General features: G+C 44.0%; 1 protein-coding gene across 1 annotated transcript; it reads right to left on the bottom strand.

The window, feature by feature from the left end:
• Positions 1-432: 432 nt before the first annotated feature.
• CLRN3 (clarin 3) lies at positions 433-24,777 on the bottom strand. The gene is made up of 3 exons (XM_084841944.1): positions 24,403-24,777; positions 12,494-12,673; positions 433-1,588 (listed from the first exon to the last, which is right to left on the bottom strand). The coding sequence occupies exons 1-3, from the start codon at positions 24,623-24,625 to the stop codon at positions 1,308-1,310; spliced, it is 684 nt and encodes a 227-aa protein (XP_084698070.1). The 5' UTR covers positions 24,626-24,777; the 3' UTR covers positions 433-1,307.
• Positions 24,778-25,619: the final 842 nt, after the last annotated feature.

Here is a 25,619-nt window from a genome sequence, read left to right as displayed (position 1 = left end):
GAACCCCAGGGGGCTGGATTGAAACCCCAGGAGAGCCGGAGTGGGACCCTAGGCCTGAGGTTCTGCTCTCCTGCTCTGTGGATTTGTCTAACCCTTTTCAGGTCATTCCTACCTACACATTACATGCAAACCCACATAACAAAATTCTGGTGATCACTTTTATTAGCTTCAGGAGGGGCAATTTTTCAACAGCCAAGCAGTGGGTGGCTGGGATGGAAGAGGTGGATTGCTTAACCCTCTCCCAGCTGCCACATTCCCACCTTGTCCTCCCCAAGCCTTTTTCCTCCCAACAAGTAGCAGTTGATGGGATTATTTGGTACTGTTGCTTCTTGTTAGAAAGGCAGCTAGCAGAGAAAAAACAAAAGGCAGAAAAGAATGAGTGTTTACCAGTACTACATGCACACCCAATAAAAAAGAGACCACATTTTTCTTCAGTGAAGTAAAGATAAAGTAGTTTACTCATAATATTCTTGCATATAATGCAGGTACAGTGTATAGTTTCAGATAAGTTTGTTCAGTCCATTTCTTTGTGTTCTGTAACACAGGCAGGAATGGGAGAGCAAACACAAGTGTGCTCCCAGCAATGGAGGAGGTCAGAGAGAGAGAGAGAGAGAGAGAAGGAGGAGGAAGGGTGGGGGGAGCACAGGAAGCCACACTGTAGGCCGTAGAGATCTTAAGGGTAGCTATGCCCAATAGTCCCATGCATTAACTAGCTAACTGCAACATTGCCCTCTTCCTATAACCTGCAGATGAGGTTGCAGTATTCCCAACAGCAATGCTATTCACAGTGCAGTGAGTTCTTAATGATATAGGATTTGACTTCAGATAGGATATTTAAGCTGGTAGTCTTGAGTGTGGCTTTGAGTCACAAGCTGTACAGATCTGAGTGGAGCCCTTAGAGAAATACATTTGTAGAAGGAAGCAGAAATAAATGATAAACTACAATAGCATAATAAATAGCTACCAAAAGAACAAGTATAAGTTTCCATTATCTGTCCTGATTGTCCTGATTACATTGTTGTTCTATTTTATTCATTTGGGTCAAGGGTGGGGAACCTGTAGTCCTTCAGATGTTGCTGGACTCCAACTCCCATAATCCTTGACCACAGGCCATGGTCCCTGGAGCTGATGAGAATTAGAGCTCAAAAACATCTGGAGGGTCACAAGTTCCCCACCCCTTGATTTAGGTAATAGCTGTATACAGAATTATCTGCACTTTGGCCATACAAATGTCAACGGGCCTTCCAACATGATGTAACTGATGGTTAGATTGCACATTTGGTCTTGAAATGAAGGAACTGGTCCCACTAAAATAAAATGCCATCTTTCGGTGCACTTTCCATAGGTCTCTCTTGTTCCTTCCTTTTTGAATACTTTGCATGTTGGTAAAAAACAATGATGATAATAGTTGCAGCATTGAGAAAGATTATAAGAAGCGTAATCCAGTATGAATATCCATAGGCATTGGATTGTTCCGGTTTTCCCTGGCTTGCTGTCCAACCGCAGTGTCGGATAACCAGCGCAAAGGACATTTCATTCACTTCCACATTCACAGCAAACAGTATCAAGGTCAGAAGAGAGAAGAAGCCTGAAAAGTAGGAAAGCAAATATTATTTAGATATCATTAGACATTATTTGGCGAGAGTGAAAAGTACATGAATAGTTCTTTTATATTTAATTCTGTTTTCAACTGAATCCTGAATCAGGCTGGTGGTGGGGTGGGAGGAAAAAGCAAGGCTGGTGGAGCAGTGCTTGAATTATGAGGGACAGGACAGCATCAGGGGCATGGTAGGACTTTTGACAAGGGCTCACACCCCCAGCAAGGGCCCACTGCCGAGGCCCCCCGGGAGTTGCTCCCCTTCACCAGTGCAACCTGCTTGTCTCACTCTGGCCCAGACAATAGCAGCAGTGTAGTGGCGGCAGGTCGCGCTGGGGCTTCGCTCTGGCACTTTCTTTGAAGCCAGCCCCCAGCTGGGTCGCAGTCTACTAGGGAAGGAGGAGGAAGCAGAGGGAGTGCAGGCGGCTGCCTCTTGGCTGCTTCTTGTCTACTATGCAGAGCTGGCCAGACAAAGGGAGCGAGTGAGAGAGGGAGCCTGAGGGAGCTCTGTAGCCTCCTCTCACCCCCCCTTCTCCTCTTTAGCTCTTGGCTTCTCCGCCCGTCCCTGCTCCATGCCTGCGTGCCTGGCACTGCCCTCATCTCCTGCAATACTGGCCACCATTCAGGGCTGCTACTGCTGGCCACGGCAGTGGAGGGAGGCGGGCTTTTCCACCATTATGTACTTATGGGGCAGGGCAGATGGCTGGTTTGTGCCAATTTTTAGGATTTATCACACAATCCTATGCATGGTGGCTCAGAAGTCAGTCCCACTATGTTCAATTGCCAGTTGGGCTTTCTCCCAGGTAAGTGTGCATAGGACTGCAGCCTTAGCTGCCTTCCCAAGATCTCTGTAAATTTAATTCAGAATAAACACCCATTGGATTGCACTGTTAATTCTTGAATATTAATTTCTCCAGTAAGCAGAATTGCCCAATGCAACCTGCTCTGTCAGCTACACTTTTTGGTACAAGGCTGGCATGTATCTGGTTGGACAAACAGACCCTGGTGGAAGGGAGGGAAACAGGAAAAACTCAGTTGAGGGGAGAGGAGAAAAAAGGTGTGTGTGTGTGTGTGTGTTTCAGTCCAGCTGGGTGTGTAGACGTTTCTGTTGCAGGATGGGAGAGATATAATGAAGGAGCTTAGGAAAGGCTAATGGGCAATGTTGGGGCAATAAGGGACTGTGCAAGGGGGCTGTTGAAATGAGAAGGGATCTGTCCATGAGGCCTAAGTTGAGAGGGTGAAGCTTCCATAGAGTATCATATTTTGAAAACCTAAAATGTTTGTGTGTGAGTGAGTGAGTGAGTGGGTGGGTGAGTGAAAAAGATTAACACCCCAGAATTTTTTCTCAGATGTCCAATTGAAATACCACTGCCTTACTCTCAGCTGCACTGTTTTTGGATCCCAGTTGAAGACTGTATATCCTACAAGGTTGTACAATCTTAGAAGGGGGCATGGCTGTGAGTGGTGTGTGGCTGTGACTGCCACGAATGGACCCTGCACTTCTGAATTTGCCACTACACTACTGGACAACGGTGGTGGTCAGAAGGAGGAACAGTGAGTGCCACTGTCTACTTGCTCACTGGCTCTTTGCCTGGCATGCAAGCAAGTGGTAGCAATGACAAGAAAGAGGATGATGGTATGGCATACTAATTATAACCCTAAAATCTACAAATCCATTGTAGTGTTCCAAATCCAAAGGGAATGAATGAATGGTCACTTCCTGCTATCCCCACTCCTGATCTCGAAAGTATGTATAGAGCAGCCTTCCCCCAACCTTGTGCCTTCCAGATACACTGGACTGCAGCTCCCATAATTCCCAGCCAGTGTGTATAGAGCTAACACATGTACATGCATAGGCTCACTGTACAATCAGGAACCCTGCAAAAAAGCACACACCCCAGTCATGTGTACAGAGCCTACAGGCATACAATTGTCTGTGCATATGCTCTATTCAATTCTTTGGATGACTGTGTGGGTTTTGAGAGGGCAGAGGACAGTGGGCATGATGAATGTCTAAAATGGGCTACAGTATCCAGGGCTGTATCCACATCAAGGGTAGGCATGGTTGGGCACCTTCCAAAGGCCCATAGCCCAGGAGGGCCCACTGGCCAGAGCCACCTGGAGTTGCTTGTCCTCTTCACCAGTTCAACCTGCTTGTTCACCTGCCTCTCGTTCTGGCCCAGACAATGGCGGTGGTGATACAAAAGAGCAGTAGAGACCACGGCCTCCTTGCTTACTGGCTCTCTGCCTGTCAAGCAAGCCAGTGGTAGCAATGATGAGAAAGGGGAGAAGGTGCCAGAGCAGCTGGTGCCAGTGGCAGTGAGAAGGTAGACTTACTGAGGGAGGAGGCCCATTGAGAGTGTTTTGCCCAAGGGCCCTCAAAACGCTGGAGTCAGCACAGGTGAGGGCAAAAACCCTTAAGGCCTAGCTCCTGACCCCCTGGCCCACATTTTATCAAAATCATGCCCACCACATAGCTTCCTAAAAACAGTAGCTTAGGGGGCCATCACAAAATAAACAAATGGGGGCACCTCTGACCACCACCTCTTGTAATATGAGCACTGTGGTATAGTCAAACAGACACATCTCGGTGTAATTTTGAGCCCTATTTCAAGAAAGTTAAATAAAGTGCTCCACTTGAGCTAGGGCTCCATCCTAGAATTGACTTTCCATATAAGAGGATACAGAATTTTGAATCAGTGGCACAGACTTCCAGGGCTGGGCCTCTGGGCAAACAGCCAGGGTCCCCACAGCCCAGAGGGCCCCCAAATGACCCTGGCAGTGGCAATTTCTTTTTGTCTTTTTTATTTCTTCCTAGGGCTCTGCAGTCACACCTGACATCTTCATTTCCCTGAATACCTCTCTAGGCCCCAGGTGGAACCCAGAGAAGCACTCTGTGAAATGAAAATGATGGGTGTGATGGTGGAGCTTTGTATTGTAGCAGCACACCCACCCTAGAAAAAGACAAAAAGACAGAAGAAAAAGACTGCTGCCGCCACCACCAGGATCCCACTAAGATGGGAGGGGGGCATTAACTTTGTCTTGCCTAGGGTTCTTGCAGACCTGGCTGTGCCACTGTTTGGAAAGGGGACGAGGAATACCTCTGAGGCAGATTTGAGACTGGTGCTATTCCTTTTTTTGAAGTTAATCACTCTCTGCACTCAAAGCCACAACAACCCTGTGAAATTCTCCAGGGTGAGAATGGGCACTACATCTGCGGTTGATATCAAGAGAAGTTTTAAGAAAATGATAAGTAGTATACAGATCAGAATGAAAGTAATAGTTTAAATGAAAAGGTAGTGTTGGCCTGTGTCATTAGGACGCACCACGTGCACAAAACATATGTATGTCTTTTGAAAGGATATTCATCAAAGCATTAGAAGGGAGAACAGTACATCTTTATTGGAGTTAAGGTGGTTCAACATGAATATTCATTACAACAAAAATGAGTGTGTAGACTAGAATGCTGGTCCATCTCCAGAAGTATTTAGAATAAACCAATCCTTCATTGGGTTCTTCTATTCTACACAGAAGGCTACAGCTCAATACATCTTCTTCTGCCTTTCTCACTCATTAATAGCCCAAGTCTTTCTGCATCAGTACAGTACTATCTGCAGTGGTACTACCACAAGAAGGCCAGGGCCACAGCCAAGTGGTAGAACACATACTTTGCATGCAAAAGGTCACAGGTTCAAACCCTTGTGTCCGTCTCCAGGTAGGTCTGCAAAAGATACCTGCCAGAGACCCTGAACAGCTAGCTGTTGCCAGTCAGTGTAGACAACACTGAACTAGATAGACCAATGATCTGGCTCGATATAAGGCAGCTACCTCTGTTCCTGTAACCTCCTCTCTGGACATAGCAATGATCAAACATGTTATATCTGCACTGAAAGGACATTATAATGGTCAACACAATGGAACACTGGTGCAGGTGTGTTGGAGAGCAGCTCTTGATTAGTTAGGTCCCTGCTAAGGTAAGTACAGAAATAAGTGGGCATATAGACATATGGAAAGATCAGTTTGTATTACAATTTGGAATTAAGGGGGCAATCCTATGCATGTTCAGACAGGAAAAAAAATCCTGTAATTCCCAGTATTCCAGAGCCAGCCATGTTGGCTGGGGAATGCTAGGAGTTGTAGGACTTTTTTCTATGTAAACATATATAGGATTACACCCTAAGATGTTCTTCATTAAGGTAGTGTAAACCAACATAGGCCTCCTTATATTAGGAACAACTGTACTGAATTCCATTGGAGAATGGAACCCTGCCTTTACAATGCCATAAAAATCTTCCTATATTGGCATCAAGTCACTTCCAAAAGGAAGCATTAAAAAGAAGAATAAGGGGAACTCGGTTGAAAGAGGCCTGTATATTGAATCATCTTTCCACTTTAGGTGGGGGAATGTGTCTTTTTTTTTTTTTTTTTTTACAGAGGGCAGTCCTCTGTTTGAAGGGGTCCAAGTCCAGTTTAAAGATAAAGAACCATAAGAACTGTTGCTTATCAACACTGAGAACCTGAACTGAACTGGACTGGACTGAACAGGCAGGCACACAGGTCACAATCTTCCACAATATAGTGAAATGCACTGTATTTCTATTTAAATTATAAGAATCATTCTTACTTTTGCATATATGCATATAAATTAGCATATGCAAATATCTATCTTCTTTTGTCCTCTCTTTTTTAGAGATGCATTTCCTCTTTTTTGGCAGTTCATAAGTGGCCACCCTATTCTACAGAGAAGAAGCTATATGGGATCAATCTAGTACTGATGTATTTTGTAATACAATTCCCCCACCCTTGAATACATTCTTTTAGTCCAAAGCTTACTGTTAGAAAAATCAGGAGCCTCTAGAGACACATTCCGTGTAAGAACTGGAGTTATTTCAGTAGCAGGTTCAGAAAGATAGCAAAGTACATCAAATGAAACCAGATGTAAGCCTAATAACGGAATAAAGGGTTATACCCCAAGGGATATGTTTGATGGTGTTCATCTTAAAAGTCTAACATATCACAAGTTTCTGCTATATCTGGAAAACACTTCCCCCATTTACACCCCCAGTGTATTTCCAGTTTTTTTCCCTCAGCAAAATTATGCCCTATTTCTGCAACATCAGTTCTCATGCAATCCTTTTAAAGGCTAAGCAGACCTCGCAATGTTTTTAAAAAGATCCCAAATGAGTCATCTGACTATGCTTATAACATGATAATCCCAATTATCATGTGACATCATGTTTGTATGGTATAACTACCACAGATCAAACATCATAGGGAGCCATGTTGGTCCATTAAAAAAATCCAAAAGCAGTAAGTGCAGTAAGACCAATTAAAATGTCACAAGATACTAATGACAGATCAAGCCTTTAGAAATCAGACCAAAGGAATCATCACTTTTGTACAAGTACAGAAAGCCAAAACATATATGATATAAGAGGTTCATAATCATATCTCACATGTTTTTGTTGTTTGGGGTTTTGTTTGTTATACTTTTAAGCAGCTTCTGGGGACTCTGATTTTGATTGGATCAATAGTGGTGGATTGGATCCCAGTGGGGTAAACCATCCTTCTGTGCCACTTCCATGATCTAGATTGCCTCCCAGTGGGGCATCTATTTCATGCCTATATTTTTCCCAGTGGGCGAACAGTAACTTTGGTGTGGGGTGGATGATTCAGATTGGTGAAATTGTGCAGGGGATATACGGATTGCTGCAAGGAAGGAAAAAAACCTAGGAGCAGAACCACCAGTTAAGATCCTGGGTAAAATTCCTTGCCGTGCATGACAACCGGTAGCTAATATGGAGTTCATAGCAATTGCACAAATAAACAACAGGTGCATATAGAATCAAATGATGGAGCATATAGCACAAAGAGAACAGAGGTTTGGTAGGCTGGAAACTCAGTATCTCTTACGAGTGGATGAGAGAGAAGCAGTTCTCCTTCTGGTCTGCCTGTGCTGGCTCTGCCCCCTCCTGACTGATTTTCCTGTTGGCTGGGGGAAGAACAGAGCGACTGACCCCATGTGAGCCAGGCAGCTGTAGCATCAGCTTGTCGTGTCCCCCTTCCCCCGGACTATATGTCCTAGTGCAGGCACAAAAGCACCCCCCCCCCCCGCTGTAATTGGGAGCCCAGGCTTTGGGAGAGTGATTACTCCACTGCATCTAGGTAACTGAAACATCTCCCCTGCACTAGGCACACTGTGCAGTCATATTTTCCTTGGACTGTTTTTGCTATGATTGTGTGAGCGTTTTCTTTGTTGTTTATTTGAACAATACCTGCTGTCTGTTGTTATTATATGTTATATTTACTTACACTGGGTTGTATCCAATTGCTGTCACTCCACTGATGGCGTGCTCTTAGATCCAGCAGAGCCTTCCGTCAGTGGAGCAAGAGGGAAGGTGATGTGGGGTGCTTCTCCCTCCCCCTGCAGCCCCCATGCCACTTCCCATGCAGCTCTGAAAGGTCTCCAACGCTCTGGAACAGATTTGGGAGAGGGCTGCAGGGGGGGATAGGAAATAGCTAAAAATCACCTCTCTCCTCATTTCACTGATGGAAGCCTCTACTGGATCAAGCAGCATTCCATCGGCAGAGTGACACCAACTGAAACAAATGACAGTATTTGCCCATAGGGAAACCCTGAATGCCCATAGGGAAACATAGGATTCTCCCTGCTCATAGGTGGAAGACTATGTTTCCCTATGGACATTCAGGGTTTCCCATTAGGCAGGTAGAACCTATGTTTCCCTGTGGGCAAGTAGAAGCCTACATTTCCCTATGGGCATTCAGGATTTCCCTATGGCTGGAAAGAAACCTCTGTTTCCCTATGGGCAGGTAGAAGTGTATGTTTCCAAATGGGCATTCAGGATCTCCCTATGTGCAGGTAGAAGCTTATGTTTCCCTGTGGGCATTCAGGATGTCCCTATGGGCAGGGAGAAGCCTGTGTTTCCCTATGGGCAAGTACTGTCATTTGTTTTAGAATGTCCCATTGGATATAACCCATTACATATTTTACTGTTGAAATGAAGCACTCATAGTGAACGGTACAGAATCCTTTTTCATGTTGTAGCATATTTACAACCTCCACCAGTCATTAATTGCACAAATAAAATATATATTGCTTAAATGTAAGTAGTGATAAAGCTGATGTCTCTTATTACAAATGATGCTGGTTTCACTTGTATTACTCCCAGTATAATGGATTAAAAGACAGAGTTTATTTAAGAAATATTGGCTGCAATCCAAAGGAGCTGTTGAGATTTAAAAGCTTCTTGTCTCTGCAGCTGCTGAAGCTGCTATTGTAACAAAAAAAAAATTGAAAAAAAACCCATGACTATGTACTCGGTTTCCATCTGAATATGCGTACACAACTTGTTTGGATTGTTGCTATTGACCACAATTGTCAAACTAATAGTCCTTCTTGCCAATAGCCTTACATTTTAAGAAGCTCACATACAGATCAAGTAATAAGACGATTGTGAGATGTGCGATGTGAGATAAGAAGATGCGCTCACAATTCTGTACACAATTTGTTTAGAGCAGTGGTTCTCAAACTATGTTGCTTGGAACTCAAAGCTTCCTCCATGAAAAGATTGTTGGTAACATCAGACAAGCTGCCTTGAATGATGATTTATCTACCCTTACTGAACTTCCTCTACAATACACAGTTAGAGAGGTAGGATGGCTGGTTATGAATTGCTAAAAAAGAAGACACGCACCACCAAAAAAGAGGACCAGAGAGGACAGATATTTGCACAAAAATTTGGATATCCTAATATATATGTATAGATGCAAATTTCGAACTAATTATTATAATTTAAATTGAAATACCGTACAATTCACCATAGCGCAGAAGACTGTGGAAAGGTGACCTGTGTGCCTTGCTCAGCCTGCTGTTCAGATGCTGTTGATGGACAACTTTAAGGCCCAGCTCTTGCTTCTGATAGTTCTTTACCTTTAAACTGGACTTGGACTGGACAGTCCTTCAAACAGAGCATGTCTTCAAAACAGCTCCCCACAACCTGAGTTTGATCCCAGCGGAAGCTGGGTCTCGGGTAGCTGTCTCAGGTCGACTCAGCCTTCCATCCTTCCGAGGTCGGTAAAATGAGCACCCAGCTTGCTGGGGGAACGGTAGTCACGACTGGGGAAGGCAATGGCAAACCACCCTGCTATGGTCTGCCATGAAAACGCCAGCGTAAGCGGCGTCCCTCTAGGGGTCAGTAATGACCCAGTGCTTGCACAGGAGGAACCTTTCCTTTCCTCTGTGAAAGAGGACATGTGACCACCGTTTACAGAGGAGTTGTCTGAGGGCTATTATAAATGGGTTTGGGGGATGCTCTGAGCTTGCACATGGTGAAACTAGACCCAGCAGGCTTGGTTACTGCCCCACATGAATTAAGAGGATACCCGGGAATGGAACCCAGGTTCTTATGTGGTAAGCAAGGGTTTGTCACCAGACAGAACAATATGGAAAGGTTCACTGAGAAGTTTGGGAACTGCTGGTTTAGGACAATAATACACTTTTGTTAGCAGGTTTGCTGCAATGTATTCCACATACGTTGGTAAGTATTTTATACAAAATAATGTTTTTCACAACAGAAAATCTAAGCTAGAGATTGAACGGCTCTGTATGCATACTGTAAATGGGAGGTGTTCCATGAGTTCCACTTACAATGTATTTGGCTATTGTGTTTGCAGGTAGTCACTGGGTAGGATTTAAGATCCAGAAACAAGATCCATAACCTGAGGAAAATGTCACCTACCAGTGACATTTAGATAGGCAAGGCAAAGTAGTGGCACCTCACCTGAGGCTAGAGGTGAACCTACGCATAAGATGGTGGAGGAACAGGCAAAACCACTATGTTTATGTCATAAGGAATGTCTATGTCGTTCCAAAGAACACAAGAACATAGGAGACTGCCTTATACGGAGTCAGACCCTTGGTCCATCTAGCCCAGTATTGTTGAGACTGACTGGCAGTGGCTCTCTAGGGTTTCAGGCAGGAGTTTTTCCAGCCCTACCTGGAGATGCTGGGGATTGAACCTGGGACCTCCTGCATTCAAAGCAGGTGCTCTACCACTAAGCTACGGTCCCTCCCAAAGCAGATGCTCTACCACTGCAGCTTCAAACCACTTTTGCTGGTTGTGGGAGACAGAGCGGGCTAATGCAAAGCATTGCGGTATGTTTCCTTTCAACTTGTACAGCTTACTTAGGCACCAGGAATACATCATGGCTACTGGGGAAGCCGCGTGTATGTGTGTGTATGGGGGGGGGGGGCGGCGGCACGATTCCAGGGTTCAGGAGATATTTCAGTGTGTGTGTGGTGGTGACAGCAAGGTGGTGTTTATCAAGGTCCGGAAGAATCCTGTGGAATACCTTTGAAGATTAATTGAAAAATACTTTGATGGGTTTGGGATTATTTGGTTCTTTGAAGAAGCTGCTGTAGTAGCCGTTCCAAGTTTGTGAAAAGCATTTCTTCTATAGATAATATTTTTATCTATAGTTTTACTTACAATTCTAAGTATTTTTGAGTGTCAGTACATTTGCAAAACTATGTTTAGATTGGTTTTTACATTATACACTGCAGATTGTTTTGAACCTGTTTCTGGTGTATATTGGCTCCCTAGCTATAAAGACTGCAGAGGTTTGCTTTTATGTGGAGGTTGGTTCCTGATGAAGATTTGGGTAGTGACTGGCTATCTTTCAGCTGTTCACTAAGTTTAGTTTACACTGAAGTTTGTGGACTTTCAGAACTATTGGTTATTTGGCAGTGAATCGAATTAACCAGGGATTTTCATATGGATATTTTGTGACATTGTCATACACTTAAACATGTGTTTTTTTCAAACCATCCTGTACATCAGGTAGGGATGGCGGAGAATTTCTCCCCGAATCTTCGGGGGGCCAAGCGCCAACGCATTCAGCCCCCCGAAATCGGCGGTGAAATTCTCTGCCACCCCCCCGCCACCCCCCCGGGATGGGACTTACCTTTGGCGAATGTCCCTCCCGGCGGCGGGTCCCGGTGGCGGTTCGTCAGCCTTTCGGCGGGGGCGGGGGCGGCAGCCGCCATTACAAAGTGTAAAAAAAAACACAAAACCCCGTGATAGGCTACGTAACGATTAATGTAGCCTATCACAGCTAGATTTCCAAAGTCAGCCATGATAGGCTACGTAAATCATTACGTAGCCTATCACGGGTGACTTTGAAAAAAGAAAAAAAAAGCGCGTACACAAATGGCGGCGCTCTATGGGCGCCGCCATTTGCGTTCCTTATTTGGTCCCGGTAGTCTATGTAAAGATTTACGTAGACTACGCCGTATTTATTCCAAATAAGGAATGCAAATGGCGGTGCCCATAGAGCGCCGCCATTTGCGTACACGCTTCTTCTTTTTTTTCAAAGTCACCCGTGATAGGCTACGTAACGATTTACGTAGCCTATCATGGCTGACTTTGGAAATCTAGCCGTGATAGGCTACGTTAATCGTTACGTAGCCTATCACGGGGTTTTGTTTTGTTTTACACTTTGTTTCACGGCCGGGGAGACGGGGCGCTTCTCCCCGGCCTGAATTTCAGCCGGGCGAGGCGGGACGGCTCCCCCCCCTCGCCTGAACTTCGGGGGGAGAAGCGAAGCACCTCCCCCCCACCGCGAAGCACCCCTGCGAAAAGGTAAGTGACTTTCGTACATCCCTAACATCAGGTCATTGTATATTACACTAGTTGATTGCTTTGATTTTGCACTTTATATAAATAAATAATTCCATTGGTTGTTGCCTATGGGGTCCCGCCCCAACTTTTTGAGTTGTTTAGTATCCAGGATGCAATCATGTAGTAGTAGTAGTAGTGGCGGTGGTGGTGGTGGTTATATTTGAAAATATTAGATATTTTAATGTATATTACTTACCAGATATGGAATTCCAGGTATAGACCCCAATAGGACCCAAAAATGTTTGGTAGGGATTGCTAATGACATTGTAGCATGTAAATCCAGAGCTGAGGAAGGAGCTGAGCAAAATAATAACTAGCAGAATGATAATCACAATGTTGAAATTCTTCACTGTTGTATTATCCATCAAATCTGTAACTGAAAAATAACACATTTTCAGAGTTGATATCAGAAGATGCAGAGATTAAATACCTCAGATGAAAATGGCTTTGGGTGAACTGATCCCTATGAGTGAAAATGTAAAAAGCTGAGAAACATTGGGTGTGAAGCCTACAACCACATATGATTAGGCATATTTGATTTCCCAGCATCGTTCTCCAACCTGGTACCCTCCAGAAAGTTTTGGACCTCATTCTCATCAGCCCCAGACAGTACAACCAAGGGTTAGGACTCCTGAGAGTTGTCGTCCAAAACATTTGGAGGGGACCATTTTGGAGAAGGGTGTCTTTATCTAGAGTGTGTCCTTACCTAGGACACTATTGCACTCATGTCCTATATTTGGCTTCCCACAGTCCAGCTACCTAACTGGACTGGCACTGTGTGAACAGAATGCTGGACTAGGTAGACCTCTGGCCTGATTCAGCATAGCTCTTATGCTCTTATCTATAAGGACAGTTTGGGATCCAGTCAAGCTGACAGGCATACATCCTCATACATTTAGCTCATTCACTCTTTCCTTACTCTTTCAGTATGATTAGTATTAGTATTAGTATTAGTAGTGCTACTACAAGTAGTAGTAATTTGTAGTTTATCCCTGACATTTGGACACCCACAGTACAATCCTATATGCATCTACTCAGAACTAAGCCTCATTGAGTCCAATGGGACTCCTTGGTAAATGGGTATAGGGTTGCAGCCCATTAGACATGAAGACGTATAGTGACTCACCAAGTGTAAAGACAACTAAACTTTGTATTTCAGGTACAGTCCTGATAAGACTATTTAAGTAAAAATCAAGTATCAGTTTCCCCCCCCCCCATTTGTCAGGAATGAATCTGAGTGTGGGGAGATGTCTAGCAGCTCAGATTCAGAATGGGGACAGACAGAACAGGGGGTGGCACCCTCCCTAGTGAGCTCAAATATGGCAAGGCTTTCTTCCCAAGACCTTGACACACAGATGGCTCAGCCTGAACACCCCCCGCTTTCCTCCACCATGGGAACTCAGGTTTCGGGGGAGGAGAAGAGCGAGGGGCGTGACTTGAGGGATGCTGGGGTCCATCGCAGAGTGAAGTGGGAAAAGTTAGAGGTGGAGCTCAGATGCTCCACCAGGTTGGCCACTCATGAAAGCCAATGTAGGAGGAAGCCACCCTGTGCGGGGGGCATCCCTGCAAAGCTAGCCTGGCCAGAAGTTCTTGCCCAGACTGCTGGCAACTTCTCTAACTTCCAATTTGGCTCCTCTACTGATATTCATAGATGTGTAGATTAGCTGTTTCATTCCAGTCTGAGAGTTTCCTGGAATCTGCATTTGTAAAGAAGCTACTAATAAAGTACTGAGCCTGAAGCCTTGTTTCCTGGAGTGTGTTGATTGCGAAGGGGGAGGATGAAGGAATGTGACACCATTAAACAAATAAACAAAACTTTTAACAATAAAGTACAAGAACATAAGCTGCTGTATTTATATTGTATTGAAATTGATTTTAGAAATAGATATGTTCTAATGTATTTTATTATAATTTATTCTATGGAAGATGCCATGTGGGTTATACCTTAAAAGGTGGCCTTAATATATTTATATATGATAGATGATACTAATACAAATATTTCCTAATTATGGGCACAATCCAAACAAATTTAAGGAATTTTAAGTCGCATTGATTTAAGTGCTTAACTTTCTTCCATTGAAATTAATGGATATACAAAGTGCTGAACTTTACCTGGCTCATGCCTTATATGCAGAAGATCAATACTTAATTTCAGTATGCCACCATTCTGCCATACATATCCATGTGATGTACCTAATATAATGCAATGAATCTCTCAGTAACACAATCCCTGATGTTGCCGATAATGGTCATTTATTGTTGCTTGCATTAAAGTGTTGCTATCTGATGCAGTTCTGATTCAATTTTTCTGGCAGGTTTCTAGAAGTATAATGAGTGGAAAACCCACAAGAATATGCAAGTATCAATGGAAATGTAATTGTATACATACACCCCTAAACTACATCATTTTATAATAATCCAGTAATATAAATATACAAAATTACAAATTGTAAACAAGAACCAGTGGTTCAGCAAGATGTGTTCCAAGGAGACCAATGGGTATCTAGTACACTCCCATTTTGAATAATCTTTTCCAACAAGTCCTTCTGAATCACACTAATGAATAATGAATACTAGCAGGAACAATGTCCAGCTCTCAAATGACTGTTCAAGGTTCTCTACAGAATGCAAATGCCTGCAGACTACAATCAGTTGACAAACTGCAGCTTAAAACTATGAAACATTGCAATACGCATATGCTGAGTATACATATTGAGGAAAAAACCAAGCGTAATTGAGCACCCCAATACTTACAAATTACCTCTCTAAATATTATCTATATTGGTGAGAAGTCTTCTAATCCTCTATATCATACACATTTAAATGGGCAAGTTTGCACATCATGATAAGCCATCCTAAACAGAAGTCATCATGGGTTGGTTGGTTGTTCAATAACCCACGTTACTCCCCAACACATGATTGGTTCACTGTGGCTTTCCATGGGTTGTTCTCCCGTTAGTCCTCCCACCTACTCCTGGCACGTATCCTGGGCATCTTTGCAGCAGAAATCCTCATTTCCTCATTTCCTACATCAGCACCCTTTCTGCAGTTGCTCAGCTGGTCCACTGGGGTTGCCAGCTCATGAGGGAACTCCCTGCCTCTCACATCACATCACCAAGTGCATATAATTTTCTGAGCCCTTATGAACATGGTAATGCATTTGTTAACTTTTTTTTTTAAGTGTGCAGGAGCGTAAGGCTGTATATCTGCTATTTAGCCCAGCATACCGATATCCACCTCTTGACAATGTCCCTGTTGATTTCATCCTCCACTTCAGCAATTCCCTTGCTAGTGAACACCTTTTTTTTTAAGGCTGCTTCATGTACTACCAAAGTAATTACACCCACCCAAAAAGCTCCTTCTCCTACAGCTCCCACCTGCTTCCCTCCCCACCCCCCACCCCTTTCGTGCTTATCACTTCACTCCACTGGTCTCTGCTATTAGATGTCAGATATACATATGGGTTGCACAGCAGTGGGGGCAGGATCAGTACAGATACGCTAATTTTAAGGCAGAGCAGTAAAACGGAGGGGGGAAGTACATAGATGTCATAGCAGAGGACTTTCAAATGTGTACACTTGCACAGAACCAGGGGAAAAAAAGTTAGAATGCATTCGGGATGCTCCCAGGTGTCCTTTCTTCTCGGGTTTTATGACCACAGGGCGGAGTGTATTGACAAGGGATGAGGGAGGATAGTGGTGGTACTACCAAGATTGTGAGGAGTGGCAGGGGGGTTTGCCACTCTTGCCACAGTGCACATGTGATATATGCAATCAGATGTCCGTTTGAGAAAATATATGTTGGCCAGACCCAAAGACCATTCAAGAAATGTATGAGTAAACATTTCACCAATATGTGCAATAAAAGATCTAGTGCCCCCTAGTAAACCATTATCTACAGGAAAACCATTCAGTTGAAGAAATAATGTTCTTCTATAACTTTCTGGGTGACTGAAAAATTATATAAACCAGATGCCAAACTTCTTAGAAAAGGGATGTTCTGGATTCTGCCGTTAGGTAGTCTTGTTCAGAAGGGACCTAGAATACTTACCATTACCGTAAGTGCAGAAAGAATCCAGTCAGTCTACTCAGAAGTAGAGGACACTAATGTAATAAGAAGAAACCTCTCCTGTCACAAAATGGTATTGCCTTCATTTCACCTGCAGCCAATTTAGGATGATAAAACTGGGGTGAGTCCTCCCTGCTTCTTGAGCCTTTTACAACAGAGGATGCATTGGTAAGATTGTTTGTGTTATATTTGGAGAAAGACAAGTGGATGAGGGAGGATGTAGTCCAGCAATGCCCGGAGGGCCATTCTTTCCCCATCCCTGATATAAATCATTAATGGCAGCCTATTAAGAGTCTCCTACTTTGATTGAGCGTCATATGCTTTGCACTGTTAACATCCAAAGGGTAAAGGAGAAGATCAAGTTTACTGTCTAGCAGAGGAGCACTCACAATACATTTGGAGGATAATATTGGAGGTCCTTGTTAGTGTGTGTTGAAAGGCAACTAATTAACTGACCTTTTAATATACAAAGAAACTGCTTTTGCCAGCAAATTCCTTACAGCTCAAGAATGGCTGTATGATGGCACCTGTCTAATTCACGCAGCAGAGCTTTACAGCAAATTCTACATTCACTCAACCTCCACCATCATTAGCAGGAGTTATGTATCCTGAGAAGATCTGCATGAGAGATCATTGTCTAGTGCAATACATTGGGATGTGGTGCATAGCAAAAAGTGGTGGTGCAACTTTCATAGTATGTAAAAAATATTATAAAAGAAATGGGATGTAAGATATAATAAAAATATTATAAAAGAAATGGGATGTAAGAACTGAAATGCTAGATCAGACTATGCTCCATCTAGTCCAGTGTACTGTTTCCAACAGTGTCAGCCAGATAATTCTGTGTACTCACAAGCAGGACACAGTGGAGGCTGATGGCTCCGATGTCAGTGGGGTGGTGAATCTGCTCCTGGTTTCAGTCAGAACTCTAAATTTATTTATTTATTTATTTATTTATTTCTATACTGCCCAATAGCCAAAGCTCTCTGGGCAGTTCACAAAAATTAAAACCAAACAACACACAATAAAACAATTTAAAATATATAGAACATTAAAACCACAATATAACAATACAACCACAATAAAACCTAGCAGCAGTGCAAGAGTTTAAAATACAGATTTAAAACAGCAAAGATAAAAATTTAGAAAGCTAAAATGCTAAAATGCCTGGGAAAATAAAAAGGTCTTCACCTGGCGCTGAAAGGAATACAATGTAGGTGCCAGGCGAACCTCACTAGGGAGCTCATTCCAGAGCCGGGGAGCCACAACAGAAAAAGCCCTCCTCCTAGTAGCCACCTGCCTCACTACCTTTGGCGGGGGCTCACGGAGAAGGGCCGCTGATGATCCGGGTCCGGGCAGGCACATACGGTCCGGGCAGGCACATATGGGAGGAGGCGATCCTTCAGGTAACCTGGCCCCAAGCCGTTAAGGGCTTTGAATGTTAACACCAGCACTTTGAATCGGGCCCGGAAATGGACTGGCAGCCAGTGCAGCTGGAAAAGTACTGGCGTAATATGAGCTTGCAGGCCAGTCCCTGTTAACAATCTTGCTGCCCTATTTTGGACCAGCTGAAGTTTCCGGACCGTTTTCAAAGGTAGCCCCACATATAACGCATTGCAGTAATCCAGACGAGAAGTTATCAGAGCATGGATAACTGTAGCTAGGCTATCTCTGTCCAGATAAGGGCGTAGTTGGTATACCAGCCTAAGCTGATAAAAAGTGCTCCGTGCCACTGAGTTCACCTGTGTCTCAAGTGACAGTTCTGGATCCAAGAGCACCCCCAAACTACGAACCTGATCCTTTAGGGGGAGTGTAACCCCCTCCAGAACAGGTTGAATATCACCTAGCCGGGCAGACGAACCACCCACTAACAGTACCTCCGTCTTGTCTGGATTGAGTTTCAGTTTATTAGCCCTCATCCAGTCCATTACCGTGCCCAGGCACTGATTCAGAACAGCCACTGCCTCACCTGGGTTTGATGAGAAAGAGAGGTAGAGCTGGGTGTCATCTGCGTATTGATGGCACCTCAGCCCACACCTCCGGATAACCTCCCCCAGCAGTTTCATGTAGATGTTAAACAGCATGGGGGATAAAATAGAGCCCTGTGGAACCCCATGGCACAATTGCCATGGCACAGAGCAATAATCCCCCAGCACCACCTTCTGGAATCGGCCATCCAAGTAGGAGCGGAACCACTGTAGTGCAGTGCCTCCAACTCCTAACCCAGACAACCTATCCAGAAGGATACCATGGTCGATGGTATCGAAAGCCGCTGAGAGGTCCAGGAGAATCAACAGGGTTGCACTCCCCCTGTCCCTCTCCCGGCAGAGGTCATCCCACAGGGCGACCAAGGCAGTTTCTGTTCCAAAACCAGGCCTGAAGCCCGATTGAAATGGATCTAGATAATCCGTTTCATTCAAGAGTGCCTGGAGCTGTCCTACAACCACCCGCTCAAGCACCTTGCCCAGGAAGGGGATGTTGGCCACTGGCCTATAATTGTTAACATCCTCTGCGTCCAGGTTAGGCTTTTTCAGGAGTGGTCTAATTACTGCCTCTTTTAAAGCGGCAGGCACCACTCCGTCTCTCAAGGAGGAATTTACAACCTCCTGGACCCAGCCGGACAACCCCTCCTTGTTTGATTTAATAAGCCATGAAGGGAAAGGGTCAAGCACACAAGTGGTTGATCGGACTTGGCCAAGCACCTTGTCCGCATCCTCAGGCCTCAGTAACTGAAACTCATCCAATAAAACTGGACCAGACGGTGCTCTGAACGCCTCTACCAATGGAACTGCATTAATGGTGGTGTTCAATTCATGACGAATCTGAGCGACTTTATCCTCAAAGTGCCGTGCAAACTTGTCACAGCGTGCTACCGAGGGTTCTACCATCTCTCTCCCTGGCCCAGAATGTAACAGGCCACCAACCACTCGGAAAAGCTCCGCTGGACGACACTGAGAAGATGCAATGCTGGTGGAAAAGAACTGTCTCTTTGCCACCCTCACTGCCACAGAGTAGGCTCGATAGTGGGCTCTTACCTGTGTTCGGTCAGACTCAGCACGAGTTTTCCTCTACCTGCGTTCTAGCTGTCTCCCCTCTTGCTTCATTGCCCTCAGCTCAGGTGTATACCAAGGAGCTGGCCGGGCTCTGCTCAGAGGGAGAGGGCGCTTGGGCACGATCGTGTCAACCGCCCGAGTCATCTCTGCATTCCACAGAGCGACCTGGGCTTTGACAGGAGCACCAGCCATACCAGCAGGAAAATCCCCCAGAGCCCTCTGGAATCCATCGGAATCCATTAATCTCCAGGGGCGGACCGTTTTAATTGGTCCCCCAACCTTGCAGAGGGGAAAGGCCGCCAGGAGTCTAAACTCCTGGGAGCTATGACAACATGGAACTGCTATATGAAGTGAATAGGGCACTCTCTCACACGAAGATCTTTGTATATGCAGCTGGGCATGGTTGGTGTGCCTATTTGCTTCATGCATTTTAACATGTATAGCATCTTCTACAAAGATAAACACAGAAGAAGAAAGAATTAACTAGTCCAGCATTCTATTCCCACAGTGGCCAACAAGATATCTATGGAAAGCCCAGAAGCAGGACATGAGTGCAATAGCTCCCTCTTGCTCATGTTCGCAAGCAACTGGCATTTAGAGGCATAATGCCTCTTGATACTGGAGGTAATACATAGCTAATAATGATGAGTAGCCATTGATAGCCTTATCCTCCATGAATTTGTCAAATCGCCTTTTAAAGCCATCCAAGTTGGTGACCATCACTACATCTTGTGGTAGTGAATTCCATAGTTCTGTGTGAAGAAGTACATTCTTTTATGTGTCCTGAATCTCCCACCATTCAGCTTCATCCAATGACCCTAGGTTCTAGAATTATTAGAGAGGGAGAAAAACATCTCTCTAACTGCTTTCTCCACAACAGACATAATTTTATACATCTCCTATCACCATGTCCTCGCTTACCTGCCTTTTTTCTAAGCTAAAAAAGCCCCAAACATTGTAATCTTTCCTCACAGGGGAGTAGCTCCAGCTCCTTGAGCATTTTGGTTGCCTTTTTCTGCAGGATACCTTCTTCATAGCCCAGTATGATTTGAAAAATATAGGACTCATCACAGAAAATTATGTAATGTTATATGAACATTTAACTCCGCCATTTTAAACCTTACGTTTCGTCTCTCTCTTTTTATCACTTATTTACTCAGAAACATTTAGTATGCTTCCATCTAGCATTTTAGAAGTGTTGTCCTTTAGAACTAGTATTTTTGACATTTAGAACTTAGTACTTAAAAGATCCCAGGCACAGACCCACAGCACAAATATGCATGTGTTGATGTATGCACATTTAGAATGACTTAAATTTATTTACATTTCACCAATGTGAGGAAAAATAGCGGTGAAATAAGGAGTGCCTCTGAGCATATGCAGAATACTTTTCTCCTACCACTGAGCAATTACAGCCTCCCCCTCACCACACACTTCATAGTGATGGAATACATTCCACAGAGATTAAAACCTCAACATTTCCTTTTTAAAGATTAAGCACTGACCACACCTGTTGTAAGATATCAACAATCAGATCACATCGATTCTGTTCCCCTCCACACAACAATCCCTCCTAATTTTTCTGATCTCCAACAACAAAACAGAAGTTTTGTTTTGGTATTTTGCAAGTCTCCTCTACCTCCTCCTCATGATGTGCAAGCGCTTGTTGTTTCCTCCTCCCCATAACTTAATTTGTGTCATGACTTCATCAGGATTCAGCCAAGAAGTCTATGTTCAATACTATGGCTAAGTTATGAAGAAAGCCCCTCTGGCCATATACCAAGTGCCTTTCCCTCACCACTGAGGCTAGAGTCCATGCAAAAAAACAAAAACAACCCCCCCACACACAAATGAGAAAACATGCATAAATCGGGCTGAAAGGACAGCCAAGTCAGTGGAGAAGAATGAAGTAGGGGGGTTATTAAGCCTGTAGTACCACACTCACAACTCAGGACTTATTTCTGAGAAAACATGCAGAGGATCAGGTTGCAAACCTCCCCACAAAAGTAACTTGGGCTGGAATCCCATGTACACTTTCCTTGGAGTAAGCCCCATTGAACATAATGGGACTTACTTCTGAGTAGACATGCATAGGATTGTACAAGTGAGTAGTATTTAGCCCACCTCCAAAATTAACTCCTGCTTTTATTAAAGCTTGTCATTTCATTGCTGGATAATGGCAACTGACAAATAAAGTAGCCCCAGATTCCTTCCTCTGCAACCATATGAACCCACTTTTCTCAAGGAGTTGGGAGAGGTGGAAGAGGAGAAAAACAAATCCCCTTGTCTGTTTCTATAAAATTAAATATAGCTCAGAACTTTTCTTTCCCACCACCTTCCATAGCTCAGCAGTCAAGCACATGCTTTGCATGCAGAACGTCCCAGATTTGATCCCTGACATCTCCAGCTAGGGCAGGAAAAAACCCTGCTTGAAACCCTGGAAAGCTGTTCCCAGTCAGTGTCGACAATACTAGATAGTCTGGCTCAGTATTCCTATGTTCCTGTGTTCCCTTCTTGAGAATTCCCCAAGACTTGCTCTAGATCTGGGGGGTCTCCAATGCAGTATCTGTGGGCACTACTGCACCCACAAGGCCAGGCTGAGGTGCCCATCAAGCTATTCCCCCCTACACACAAGTGAATGGAGCTATTCCTCCATTCACTTGTATGGGGAAGGGAGTCCTCCTTGCCTAAAAATGGCTGGAGGGAGGCAAAGCCCATCCCACCAAGGACCTTTGGGGCAACAGGTTCTTGGGAAAGTGGGGTGGGCTTCATTCCCCTCCAGTTAATTTTCAGCTGATTTTCTTGCCCCATTAAAATTAATGGGAAATTTGCTACATTAACTTGCATTGGGATGGGGCGGGGGAAAAAGGGGGGGGGAGCCAGAGACACAGAGAGGAGGAAGCAGGGAGAGGGGGGTGCCAGAGAGAGAAATTCAGGGAGGGAGGGAGAAAGAAGGAGGAACCAGAGAGTGGAGGAGCTAGAGAGAGAGAGTCAGAGAGAGAGAGAGAGAAGCCAGAGTGAGAAGTGCTCAGAGGGTGCACATTTATGTCCACACACAAACATAGATAAGGGGGGAGGCACAGTCAACATTTTTGTGATTTCCCCCCACTCTGCTAGAGCAGCCAATTTGTGGTGGTTCCCAGGCCACCTTTTCAAAATGCCATATGTGCCCACAGGCCCACAAAGTTTGGGGACCCATGTTCTAGATGGAATAAAGAAGAGACAGAAAGATAGGGGGAGGAAAAGAAGAATGGTGATTGTAAATGGAGGCAGGACCAGGAAGAGAATTTCCCAAGACAAGTGGCTTCTTTCAGAGGGGTAGTGCTTCAGAGGAATTTGGGAAGGAGTGGAGGGATGGGAAGATTGTACGTACCTTAATGAACTGTATGAGGTGAGGTGATTTTATTATGTTGTATTTGGGGTTTTTATTTTTGTGACCCACCCAGATAGCTTTGGCTATTGGGTAGTATAGAGATAAAATAAATGAAATAGAGAAGGTGGCTGATGACTTTTTCTTGCTTTTTTAAAACCATAAAACTTATTGAAAAGCTCCCCACCTGCTTGGAGAGCCATGAGGCATTCTGCATGCAACCTCCCTAACACTTTCTGGAACATGATCCTCCTTTTGGCATAATCTGCTGCCCGCAGCTATGTGGTAGATGTTAAAGGTGAGCTTGGGGCAGGGGGAAGACATTTGTAGAGGCTAATTAAATCCTTTTCTGTGCTGAAGCCACTTCTAGTTTGGGACAGTAAAATCAAATTCTGTGTGAAATACTAATATTTCAGAGGGAGGACTTCCATTGCAAGCAAGCACCCAGCAGTGGGCAAGTAAGAGAAGAAAGGCAGTGACAGAAAAAAAAAAAACAATGAGCAGACTGCGGAAGAAAAGTTGGCAGTGTAGTTTATAGCTTCCTATTGTTTAGAAGGCTGCTGCCTTCATGCTGTACCCCCTATTAGTCTGCCAAGAGAGTGAGTCTTATGGTCTCTTAGTCAGCACAAGGCTACAGAGCCCAGAGGTATGATGCAGGCTTGTATTAAGGCACATGATGTCACTGGGGTAGCTCAAAAAAGATCCGGGGCACATGACCTGGTGTGCCTATTTATAGCAATGCCCATGCCCAAGACACTCCCTAGCGTGCAGAAAACAAGGGCAGAAACTTTTCTTTGACTTCAGTGGGATTTATGACGTCTAAATATGTGAGGATTGCATCCAAAAGAAGAAATACAGCATTTTGATGGTAACTTTGAAACAATTCTGAATCTGATCATATTCCAGCTGGTTCCCTCCCACTGATGATCACACTAGCCATCTACATATGTGAACAACAAAACTCAGGAAGAATTAGCTAAAGCTAGCACCACAGCTCAGTCTAAGGGAAATGGCAATCTTCTTGCATGATTTTTCTTTTTCACCTTACACTGCTCACATGAGTAGGCAAGTCATATGAGCACTTATTTGCAAACTTTGGCTGGCTGGAATATCACCAGCAACTGGCACTTTCAATTCCATAATATGGACACTATTAGGAAAGTTTTAGAGTTTCTATGAAAACCTTCTGTATGTAGATCCCAATGAAATACACAGGTATCATTGCTTGAGATGTGCCCATGATGAAATTACAGTACTGTATGTTACATATAATATAACCCCCAAAATGAAATGGCTAATTATTTCCATGTTACCGATCTTCCAGATTATCATCATCATCATTATCATCATCATCATCATTTGTTTTTATACACCTAGTGATGTACTAACTATTTTGTCAATAACTGTTTAAAGGTTTGCTTGTAAAATATTTGTGATTATATTTTTATTTTACTGCTTGTTGCTTCCTGCTGTTACTCTTCTCTTTCACAAAAGTAACAGTGTATAAACAAATTAAAGTCATGACCTCACAGCTCATAATACCTAGGTAGAGAGACCACATTAAACCAAACTACTCCCAACAATAACTGCACATTGACTTCAGTAGTCAGTTACCTTGGAAAAACTCTTCTGGTGTGCCAACTTCAGCCCTACTTGAACAAACTCCTTCAAACAGTCCATATGTAACTGTTGTCTTCCCAGTTGAATTGTTGCTAGTGTAGTTAAGCTCACTTGAGACCCAGTTTTTGGTTGCTAGAACAAGGCAAACTATCACAAAGGAGCAGATGCTGGTGAAAGAAGCAGAAGCAAACATCATGGATTTTCGTTTGGTTGGCATTTTGTCAGACAGAAAAGCCTTTTCCTGAAATGAAGTAAGATTTCCCCTCAATTCTTCAGCTCTTTTAATGAGAAATCCAGGGAGTGGAGACTTCACTTCTGCTTCTGAAGAATGGGGTACTGTTGCTGGTATCTGTGTTGGCAGAAACGTACACCTATAAACTTTGGACTAACAGCAGGGGTAATAAAGATGTATAACAGCTGAACTTTGATCTCCAGTAAAAGTGTTACCACAGTGAGAAGAAAAACACTCCCATCGTGATGAGTAAAGAGCTTCACGATTTCCATAATAAAATAACTCATTTGATTATGCCCAGGTTTCGGTGGTGGGCACGAGTGCATTTACGCAGCTGAGTCTAATGCACCATGCCCATTCCTAGAGATGTCTGATCTAGCCACAGTCCAGCATGCCTTAGTGACAGCCCATTTGGACTACTGTAACAGTTCTATGTGGCCTTCAAAAACCATTCAGAAACTTCAGCTGGTCCAGAATGCTGTGGCCAGACTGTTGAATGGGGCTGGGTACAGGGAGCACGTAACTGTGGAACTCCCTGACAAGGGAGGCTAGGTTTGCTCCCTCTTTGCTGTCCTTCTGCTGGCCCACAAAGACCTTTTGATTCCAGCAGGCCTTTGCCATGTAAGCAGGTCTGTTGGTTTAGATGTTGTTTTATTCTGTTATTGTTGTGTTTTTAACTGTTTGAATGAATCAAGTTTTATTTATGATTGTAAGTCATCTTGAGTGCCTTTTTCCTTGGTAAGAAAAATGACCTGTGGCATGTGTTTGTGCCTAATACTAAGCTCAACCTTCTGTTCATGGTTGTTTCCTTAAAAACTATTTATGCCATTGCTTTTACTGTGGAACAATACCCCAATGTGATTTCTCCCATTCTTTTTGTTATAGATTTCTGCATTAACTTCCCACATGGTGAGATTGGCTGCGTTCAGCTGTAACACTATGCCATGGTGGGTAAGCATGTTGTGTGTGGGGGTGTTTT

The sequence above is a fragment of the Heloderma suspectum genome, chromosome 3, assembly GCF_057233095.1.
Source record: "Heloderma suspectum isolate Gila_16-S chromosome 3, 16-S_ref, whole genome shotgun sequence".
Taxonomy (NCBI): domain Eukaryota; kingdom Metazoa; phylum Chordata; class Lepidosauria; order Squamata; family Helodermatidae; genus Heloderma; species Heloderma suspectum.
The sequence above is the reverse complement of the archived record's forward strand: the minus strand, read 5'-3'. Positions and strand labels throughout refer to the sequence as shown.